The sequence below is a fragment of the Nycticebus coucang genome, chromosome 4 (genome assembly GCF_027406575.1).
Source record: "Nycticebus coucang isolate mNycCou1 chromosome 4, mNycCou1.pri, whole genome shotgun sequence".
In the NCBI taxonomy this organism is placed as follows: domain Eukaryota; kingdom Metazoa; phylum Chordata; class Mammalia; order Primates; family Lorisidae; genus Nycticebus; species Nycticebus coucang.
In genome coordinates, this window is record NC_069783.1 from 36,818,358 (window position 1) to 36,829,309 (window position 10,952).

General features: G+C 43.6%; 1 protein-coding gene across 3 annotated transcripts in view; it reads right to left on the reverse strand.

The window, feature by feature from the left end:
• The window catches only part of HNRNPLL (heterogeneous nuclear ribonucleoprotein L like), a 46,313-nt gene extending 37,378 nt beyond the window's left edge, over positions 1-8,935 (reverse strand). For 2 of the 3 annotated variants that reach the window (XM_053587720.1, XM_053587719.1), the window contains exon 1: positions 8,340-8,869. In XM_053587720.1, coding sequence (XP_053443695.1) covers positions 8,340-8,531 — 192 coding nt within the window. In that variant the 5' untranslated portion in view covers positions 8,532-8,869. Of the gene's footprint in view, positions 1-8,339 lie in introns of all 3 variants that reach the window. The other variant, XM_053587718.1, reaches the window with a different exon arrangement.
• Positions 8,936-10,952: the final 2,017 nt, after the last annotated feature.

The window sequence follows — 10,952 nt, forward strand, 5'->3', positions numbered from 1 at the left end:
GAGACCAGCCTGAGCAACAGTGAGACCCTGTCTCTAAAAATAGCCAAGCATTGTAGTGCTACTGTGTGTCCCAGCTACTCAGGGGGCTGAGGCAAGAAAATCACTTGAGCCTAAAAGTTTGAAGTTGCTGTAAGCTGGGACACCACAGCACTCTACTGAGGGTGACAAGTGAGACTGTCACACACACACACACACACACAATATATATATATATATGTATATGTATATGTATGTCACATCTTTCCCAGCTTAAGCACTACTTTTTAATCTTTTCTCATACAGAAGCACAAGTTTTTTCCATTTCAAATGTTTAATTATCTAGGCTTTCTCCTGGTCTATTATATCTAATACTTACCAGTCTAGAAATAACATTCCACATGCATAGCCAGCTTACAATGTATAAATACTTTCTTTTTTATAAATTGCAAAATCCTGTCTTTAGGTAAACTGGGCTAACTATAATGAAGGCATTATTGGTCCCCATTATAGGCTGGCCTTTAAGGGACTGGTAGTTTGGAAGGGTTATGGCTAGACTGGTAGTAATTTTGACTACTGCAGATTAAACATCACACTCTACTCAGGAGGCGCCTGTGGCTCAGTGAGTAGGGACCTGGCCCCATATACCAAGGGTGGTGAGTTAGAACCCAGCCCCAGCCAAACTGCAACAAAATATAGCCAAGCATTTTTTGTGGCAGGCGCCTGTAGTCCCAGCTACTTGGAAGGCTACGGCAAGAGAATCACCTAAGCCCAGGAGTTGGAGGTTGCTGTGAGCTATGACACCCCAGCACTCTACTGAGGGCTATAAAGTGAGACTCTGTCTCAAAAAAAAAAAAAAAATCACACTCTACTGAAAAGAGAAGCTCAGTAGGGTATAAAAGAAGCTTCCATCTAAAAGGAATGTGAGGGAGCAGTGGCTTATGCCTGTAATCCTAGTACCATGGGAGGACTACTTTAGCTCAGGAGTTCAAGACCAGCCTGATCAAGAAAGAGACCCATATTTTTTTTTTTAATTGTTGGGGAAGGAGACCCATCTTGACTAAAAATAGAACAAATTAGACAAACATTATGGTGGGTGACTGTAGTCCCAGCTACTTAGGAGGCACAGCCTGGAAGATCTCCTGACCCCAGTAATTTGAGATCGCTGTGGGCTAAGCTGATGCCATGGCACTCTAGCCTAGGCAACAGAGTGAGACTCTGTCTCTAAATAAATACAAAATACAATACAATACAATACAAGGAATGACAAAGGCCCTATAGTAAAAACAAAACTATAAACTCAAAGGTTAGGTACAATGTCTTTAAAGCTTTTTTATTTTCTCAATTGTCTCCATGCACAACACATTCTCAACAGTCACCAAACAACTTTTCTGCCCCCCTGTAATTATAGAATTTTAAAAGATCAATCTAAAATTCAATACCAAACATGTACAGAAGCACTGCCAAGTAATAAGCAAACTCTCCTTAAACACCTCCAAATGACACGAAACACACTACATGGTGACAATCCATTCATTATATATATATTTCCCCTAACCCCCAGTTTTGGCCCCCAGACAGGTTTGAACCCGCCACCTCCAATATATAGGGCCAGCACCCTACTCCTTTGAGCCACAGGTGCTGCCCTATTCATTACATTTTTAGAAAAGTCTTCATTATATGTATCCAAACCTGTCTTCTATAGTTCCCTATTCAAAATGGCTTTTGGAGTCAAACCAGTAATCTTTGGACATCTGCTGGCTCAGTGATCTTAGGATAATTACTTTTACTTTCTGAGCCTGTTTCTGTTAAAAGATAAAAAAAATTAAAAACTCATAAATTCCTTATTGTGCATGACTACAATAAATGAAACACATATAATATGTCCAGCATAATGCTAGATGTAGTTATTGAGTGTTCAAGAAATGTAAGTTGGCACACCCTACCCTCATCTACATCTCCCTCTCCTATATAACTTTCCAATTCCTGAATTTGTACTGATTTCTTAAATCACACCTAAGTTTACCCTTCAAGCTAACTATGCTCTAGATTCTTCTGACACTCCTCCCTCTGGATACATCAGAATTTATCAACATAGTGCCAAGAAATGAGTCCAGTATTTCTAGGTATATAAGATTATCCCCTTCTTTATTTTGGATACTTCATACAGACCAAGGACAAAGTTTTAAAGGGCAGCAGTAAACATTATTTTAACTCACACTATGCTCAGAGTTAACCTATACCACGTATGTTCTTTTCTTCCTTACTAAATTAAACAATTATATCACTTTACTTGGTCTCGTAATTGCAAACTGTTAACACTGGGTACTACTGACCAGAATTTTTTACATAAAATTTCAAACAGCTAGAAAGGGCTTCTAACTTGCCTCTACAAAAGGAAGGTGAAAAACATTTTTATCTAATACTAGAATCTGGATACAACTTGGTGAATTTCAGTTAAAAGTTTTCTGAATTCATCACAATTCACAAGTGTTACACATCTCTTCCCTACTTCTTCTGTTTTGTTTCTTTTTTTAAACTCAACTCCCTATTATTACAGTAGTATTTTCAATCACACAATTATGCCTTCCTCCCTAACCTCAGAGGTGGACCACTGATTAGTTGGGGGGAGAGGAGAGGAACAAACATGGCTGATAAGAAGGGACAGAAGCGGGTTTGGTAGCTCACTCCTGTAATTTCTAGAGACACCAGAGGCTGAGAAAGGAAGCTCATTTGAAGCCAGGAGTTCACAACCACCCTGGGCAACAATAGTAAAACCTCTATCTCAAAAAGAAATTTTTTTTAATTAGATGGGCTTGGTGTTGCGCCCTATAGTCCCAGTCCCAGCTACTTGGGAGGCTGAAGCAGGAGGATCACTTGAGCCTAAGAGTTCTGAGCTGCAGTGAGTTATAATCATACCCTTGTACTCCAGCCTGAGCAACAGAGCAGTCCCCATTCTTTTAAGGGGGGGGGAGGTGTAGATTAAATAAGGGATTTGAGAAAGAGGGTGCTCTCCTTATCTGCTAGATATAAAAATATAACCCTAGCTTTACCATTCTACAGAACTGAAACATAGAAAGAGACAGCATCAATCCCTATAACATCACCTAAATTCCTCAAGGTAGCCATGCCTGGAATAGTGTCACGATTTGGCTTTCCCAGTTACATGAGCCAATAAATTCCCTATCCCTATACCACTTTTGCTCATCTGAGCTGTTGCTATGGCCATAATCCCTAAAACTTGCATTCAATTTCAGGGAGGAAAAAGGCAATATATAATGCAGAATAACAAGATTTTTAGATATGGAGTATGTTTTCACCATTATATACCTATCACCAAGTTGGACACCTGGCACATGGTAGAAGCTTTATTATTATTTTTCAATGAGGTAAGAGATCATAAAGATCACTGAGTGTCAAAGAGGTTAAGTCAGAAAGTCTGTTGTTAGCAGAGCTAAACACCCACCGTGGGTGGCTAGAGTGCACTACTGGCTCTATTATAGCAGCTCTTTTCACTATTTGTACTTACATGAAGAAACAGTCCCAGCCAAAAGCCAAAAGACAATAAAACCTACAGCTTTTCATTTCTTGCCCAAAAGTAGGCTTAACAATCCTTCCTTTACTATAGCAGCTTACCTAGAGGAGACACAAGACACTACTGCTATGCAAGCCTTAAGGCTCTAGCACACACTCCTTGAACCATTTTATTTCCAGAAGCATGGTTACTATACTCGCTGTCTTAAACTTCTCTTGTGGGAGCTAAACTAACACAATGACTTCATCCCATCTCCAATCCCACATTCACCCAATAAACCATAGTAACAGTCCCATCATGTCTGTAATTCATACCATGCAAGTACAATAGTGTATCTTGAATTCAAACCAGATTCTCGGTGTAGTATACAATCCTGTTTGGAAAACCTAGGAGCTATAATTTTAACTTGGGATTTTGCCATTTTGCAAATCTATGCATTAAAGTTTGAGAAACTCGGGCAGCACCTGTGCCTCAGTGGGTAGGGCGCTAGCCCCATAGATGGTAGCAGGTTCAAACCTGGCCCCGGCCCCGGCCCCGGCCAAACTGTAACAAAAAATATAGCCGGGCATTGTGGCGGGAGCCTGTAGTCCCAGCTACTCGGGAGGCTGAAGCAAAAGAATCGCCTAAGCCCAGGAGTTGGAGGTTGATGTGAGCTATGATGCTACAGAACTCTACTGAAGGCAATAAAGTGACACTCGTCTCAAAACAAAAAAAGAAAAAAAAAGTTTGAGAAACTCCTTAACAAATAAACTACTATGATTTGCCTGTTTATTCATTAGCAAAATAGAGTAAAAGAAAAACTTAGGCCAGGCATGGTGGCTCACACCTGTAACCCTAGCACTCTGGGAGGCTGAGGCCAGTGGATTACATGAATTTACCTTTGAGACCAGCCTGAGCAAAAGTGAGATCCTGTCTCTAGAAATAGCCAGACATGTGGTGGGAGCCTATAGTCCCAACTACTTGGGAGTCTGAGGCAAGAGGATCACTTGAGCTCAAGAGTTTGAGGTTGCTGTGAGCTATGACGATACAGCACTTTACCAAGGGCAACAATGGAGACTGTCTCAAAAAAAACCTTAAAAATCTCCGACATAAATTAGCACTCCACCCCAATTCAATTGCTGAAGTGGTTTTGCCAAAAGAAGCTCTAAGATTTGGAAGTCAAGATGCCTTCTTAAAAGTAAGGAGATACAGAAACTATTAACATGATCTTGAAGGTCATGCCTAGTAAATTTTAAAACACTATTTACTCCACAAGTAACCATATAGTACTCAGCCTGGACCTCTATAATTAACACTTGTTTGACAATGTAGCACAGTGAATCTAAAAAATCCTGTAAGTTTTGCTCCATAACAAATATGTGCCAGAAGTCATAAATTTGAAGGGTGGTATTTCATACCCAAAGAACTCTATTTACACCTTCAAATATCATGATCATTCACAAAGATCCATTCATCTTTAAGAGCATTTGTAGAACCACGATGGTGTTCTTAAATATTCATTTTTCTCTTTAAATTTAGTTAATCTAGTATTAAAGCACTTACGGAAACTTAATAAAACCAAACAATGTAAATCTTCAAAGTCTTCTTTTGTACTTTACAAATTCCAACTAGAATGAAAAGATTGCCTATCATTGTACCTAATCTACATTTACCTTTTTTTTGTAGGGGTTGGGGGGGACAGAGTCCCACTCCCTTGACTTGGGTAGATTGCGGTGGCATCAGTCTAGTTCACACAGCAACCTCAAACTTCTGGGTCAAGTGATGCTCCTTCCTCAGCCTCCTGAGTAGCTGGGACTACAGATGCCCATCACAACACCCAGCTATTTTTTTTGTTGTTGTTGCCATTGTTGTTTAGCTAGCTCGGACTGTATTCGAAACCGGCAGCCTCGGTGTATGTGGCTGACACCATAACCACTGTGCTACGGGCACTGAGCCTAATTTTTCTATTTTTAGTAGAGAGGACAGTCTTGCTCTTGCTCAGGCTGGTCTCCAACTCCTGAGCTCAAGCAATTCTTCCCACATCAGCCTCCCAGAGTGCTAGGATTATAGGTCTAAGCCACCAAGCCCAGCCCATATGCATTTCCTTTAATAGTGAGACCACAAAGATATTTCTTCTTTGGGCTAAAGGACCACGGAGGTGTCAAACTCAATTTTCAAGTAGATGAATTACCATATTTCTCCATGAAGCAACACTAAATGGTAGATGTCTATCTAGAGAATGCCTATTCTAATGACAGACTTTTATCACGTACAATTTCTTTTTTTTTTTTTTTATTGTTGGGGATTCATTGAGGGTACAATAAGCCAGGTTACACTGATTGCATTTGGTAGGTAAAGTCCCTATTGCAATCAGTATCATGTACGATTTCTATAGTTGCAATGATTTCGAAATAGTACTAAAAATTAAGAGCCTGGCGTGGTGGCTCATGCCTGTAATCTTAGCACTCTGGGAGGCTGAGGCAGGTGGATTGCTGAGCTCACAGGTTTGAGACCAAAGTGAGATCTCATCTGTAACAGCCAGGCATTGTGGCAGGTGCCTGTAGTCCCAGCTACTTGAGAGGCTGAGGCAAGAGAATCGTTTGAACCCAAGAGCTGGAGTTACTGTGAGCTGTGACGCCATTGCACTCTATGGGACAAAGTGAAACACTGCATCAAAAAAAAATAGTACCAAAAATTACATGAAGATGATATATACACCTTGTTAGTGATAAAGTGTATATTCCATGTTAAGGTATGCAAATTACTTTTATCAAATTGATTAACCTATACAACTTGAAACATTATGTTTTAAAGTGATTTTAAGTGATTATTTCTGGTATCAAAATGGTATAATTAAAGAAGTAAGGCCATTATTAAATGACTCTCCAGGGAAGTGTTGGCTACCTGAGTTTTACTGCATGGAAGATCTAAACTCAGCACCAAGGGCACTGATTAAATAAAAACCAAGAAATAAAGGAAAAAAAAAATTACATGAAGAAAAAAACTTTCCTTAGTTTTCCTTCTTCTTCTTTTCTAAGATAACACAGGATCTTGCTCTGTTGCTTAGGCTAGAGTACAGTGAGGTATCTCAGACTCCCAAGCACTAGATTATATATGGGTATAAGCCACCATGCCTGGCCCTTCCTTAGATTCCTCTGTACAATATTGCTTCTACTGGGGCAGCCCCCATAGCCCTGTGAATAGGATGGCAGGTTTGAACCCAGCCTGGCCCTGCTAAACAACAATGACAACTGCAATGTGAGGCCACAGCACTCTACCCAGGGCGACAGCTTGAGACTGTTTAAAAAAAAATATATATATATATATATATATCTTCTATTGTTAAAAGCAATTAACCCTTTCCTAATAAACAGAGAAGATAAAAATCAGAATTTATATAACTCAATATAAAGTCCTGCCTGGGTGACTCAAATGCTGCATTAATTTAGTCATGAACTACTGCTTCAGATGAGAAAGTTCAACTCTCATATTTTATAGACTAAGAAACCTCAGAGTAGTAATTAACTTTCTGAAGCTCACATAAATGGCACCCTAGCTAAGACTCTCCCCAGACCCCGCTCAATATGTTTCCTTTCTTCACACTTCCAAGTTACATTATGAATATTTCAAATAGCTAAGAACAAGAGTAAGAGCTAACCATAGGAAATTTTTATTTAGAGGAAAAAAATGTTCCTTAACTGTGTTGGAAACTGAGGCGTCACGTTCTCGCAATTGGAAACTATAACGCTGAGTACTATTGACCAGAATTTTTTACATAAAAATTCAAACAGCTAAAGACGGCTTCTAATTTGCCTCTTATAAAAGGAAGATGAAAAACATTTTTACCTAATACTAGAATATATGTGTACAACTTTGTGAATTTCAGTTAAAAGTTGGCTGAATTCATCACAATTCAAATGTGGTACAGGTTTTAAAAACATCTAAGTCATTAATACAGTGGAAGTGCACCATAAAAGGACAAAAACATTTGCTGTGCTCTGTTTCCTTAAAGTCTCCATCCCACTGAAGCTGAATAACTTTAATACTTGCTGTGGATAAAATGATTTTTACATTCCTTCCGCCTCTGGTTAAGGTTTCTGGTAAGAGAAAGACAAGACTCTAGGAAAGTATTTAATGCAGCCCTGACTTCAGTTCCTCCTTTTCTGGGGCTAACAGGGAATAAACTGCCGATAAAGAACTTCAGTAATTTTAAGATTTGTTTTATTTGAAGGTGGGGATATACTAACACCTGCCAACTCACTTTTGTAACCGAAGAGGTTAAGTATGGAACAATCATCGCAAAACTAACGGGTAGTAAAGAAGACACGCCGTGTTTGCACAGGCTAACTTTTTCTAAGGGACCTAAGGAGCGTACGCCTGGGAGCAATTTGTCGTTCAGTTACAGCTCTCCGAGGAGCCTATTGCCCTCAGTGGAACCCAGGCAACCATCCTGCGACAGTGACCCGCGCCCGGCCACACCGGGCAGAAGGGGCTGCAGGCGGCCGGCGGTCCCGACGCTGGCCCGGAGCCCGACGAGTTAAACTAACAAAAGAGCTAATCGCCCCCCGGAGCGGAAGCAACGCCTCCTCGCCGCCCCCGCCCCGCGACCCTCCCCAAGTTCAGGGCCCGGAGTCCGCTGCGGGGCCTGCAGCCAGACTGGGGCCCGGTTCACAATCGGGATGCGGGAAACAGGCAGAGGCAAGAAGAGAAGCCCCAAAAGGAAGAGTCGACGCTTTCCCAGCGGGTCAGCGCGGCAGGAAAGGTAAACGCAGCGGGCAAGAGGCCCCGCCGCCGGCCTTGCTTCCCCGGGACCGCCAGGCACAGCGGACGGGACGCCGCGCTTTGTTACCGGCTGTGAGAAGCTCCGGCCGCCGCCGCCGCCGCCATCGCCCCCGCCCCGGGGCGCCGCTTCTCGGCGGTTCTCGCCTTCCTCGGCCGAGTAGTCGATCTCCCCCTCCTCGGTCTTGAGGCGTTTGGCCTGGCTCTCGTACTCCCGGTCCTCCTCGTACGTCTCCCTGGGGGAAGAGGAGGAGGAGGACATGGCGGCGGCCGGAGGGACCGGTGGGCAGGCGGGTGGTGGTGGCGGTGGGGCGCCGGCCTCGGATGCCGCCGACCAGTCCCCGCCGCGGGCAGCGCCTCTTCAACGAAGGTCTCCGCGGCCCGGCCGTCCGCGGGGGCCGCGCGCCCAGGAGCCGGGTGGCAGAGGACAACGGGGCCCTTAGAGGGGGCGCCCCGGGAGAAGGCTCCCGAGCGGCCGCTCCCCTTTATTACCGAGCCAACATGCAGCCTCTCGCTCCTCCGTCTCCACTGAGAGCCCGGGGGAGCGAATCTAAGGACGGGGACGCGACCGTGGCTTCCGGTCTTCCCTCCTCCCCTAATCCGCTCTCCGCCGCCCAGGCTGAGCCTCCGCCCCCGCCTTAGCGGCCGTCGCGCAGGATCGAATCCAGCCGCAGCCCGCGGGAAGCGCGCCCCCCCACCAGCCTGGGTCCTGCTCCCTATTGGCAGGGGAAAAGTCGACCAGCCTTGCCATTGGCTGTGAGTGCTGCTCGTCAAAAACTGCCCGCGTCCCGGGTCTCCTCCCGGCCTGCGCCTTCTGAACTCGCCGCGGGCATGTGAACCCCGGCGGCGCAACGCCCGCCCCGCGCCTGCGGGAGCGGTTGCAGCCGTTGGCGCGGTGAGGCTCCTACCCGAGCCCAGGCTTGGAGTGAACCCAGCGGGCGCTTCGGGGAGCCATGGGGCAGGGCTGCGGGTGTTAACCACCTTCCCGCTAATTTAAATGCTTTTATTCTCTTCAAAAGAGGATGAGGAAAACCTCTAAAATCCCTGCCGACATACACCCCCACAGAGCCCTAAAACTGCAAGGGATGAGGGGAGGAAAGGGTTTAGAACCATGAAATTTGCCTTCGAGCCTTCCCACTATGTCGTGTGCAAAATGTAATACAAGTGGGCGGACTGTCCTCCCGCCCCTAACTAGTTATTAGACAACAGCTGTCGACGTTTACAGAGCGCCAGCGAAGTGCGAGTCCATAGTTGACGCTCTGCACTGGCGAATGTCAGTTTGAGCGGTTGTCACTGACTTGGAATCTGGGCCTTTCTGTACCCACAGCATAGGAGATTTGTCTGCGTAAGTCCCTGCTCCAATAAATAGAGGGTCCGGCAGAAATAACACCCTTTTGTGCTTATGATTTTGTAATGAAAGATCGGTATAGATTACCAGCTCATAAAAACGCGGCGTTATTTGTGCCTTTCCCCCCCCCCGTAATTCTCATTATTTGCATTTGTAATGCAATTATTTGTACTTCTGTAACAATGTCACACTCAAGCACAGAAGGTCCTTACTCCTGCTGGACCCTGAATTTTAAACCTTCCATATTAAATTTCGTCCTTCATTCCAATTCTTTCTCTTCTGGACAATCTATTTCACTTTATCATTTATTTTCAAGGGCTACAAAAGCCTATCAAAATCCTGTTTTGTCCTCTGGAGCACAGCTCACTTCCTCTGTGATTCTTCCTCAGGATTCTTCCAAGATTTTCATTTCTGCGTTCTCTTTTTGCAACAGGGCCCTTTGCAAACTTACCTTACTTAAGATGTTCTGTTTTTTAAAAAATATACATATATAGGAGCACTTGAGGACAGGAACTGTGTACTTTATATCTTTGTAACTAGTTCTTGAACAATCTCTGGCACAATTTGGGCGCCCAAAAATGCTGAATGAGTCGTCCTTAGGAAATAAAAGTCCAGTGTATCTTTCAGAAGAGAAACTGGCAAGTCGAAGGCAACCTAACTGCCCTTTGTTAGCCTTTGTAGGATTGCCAGAGATCAACAGCCTCTTGTGTTCTGTTGTCCTTCTCTCTCAGAAGTGCCCTTTTCCTAACTGTGGATTGTTGCCTCCTCCAGCCCAGTTCCCTCCTTTCCAAAGTTACTTCCTCCCCAAAAGCTATTTTTATTTATTGCTGACAATGCTTTAACTTAAGTTGTTTTGTACTTCATAATTTACATTGCCTGTCATTTAGAATCCAATTGTAAGATGTTCCACAACGCAGTACAGCCATAATCAAATTTGTGTGCGGCTGCAGGTATGCATTGATAGATGTATAAACTAAAAAACAATTCTAATTGTTTTCAATTAAAATAAAATGGAAGTATCAAAGAGGGAGCTACAGAGCTGGCTATAGATGAGAAAAAATGTCATCAGCAGAAAATGTTGCAATGGTTTGGGAAAGTAAATAGCAACAAGGGAAACAACTATACAATTTCGTTTAAAGCCTAGTCTATTGATTTAAATGTCGCCTAACATATTCAGAATGCAGTGACATTGCCTGGCCTTCAGAATGTTAAGACAGAAAGGGTCAAAAAACTGAGGTCTAAAAATCCTAGTTTAGGACCAGGCACAGTATTCTTTGGGAGGCCAAAGTGGAAGGATTGCTTGAGGCCAGGAGTTTGAGACCAGCCTGAGCAAGA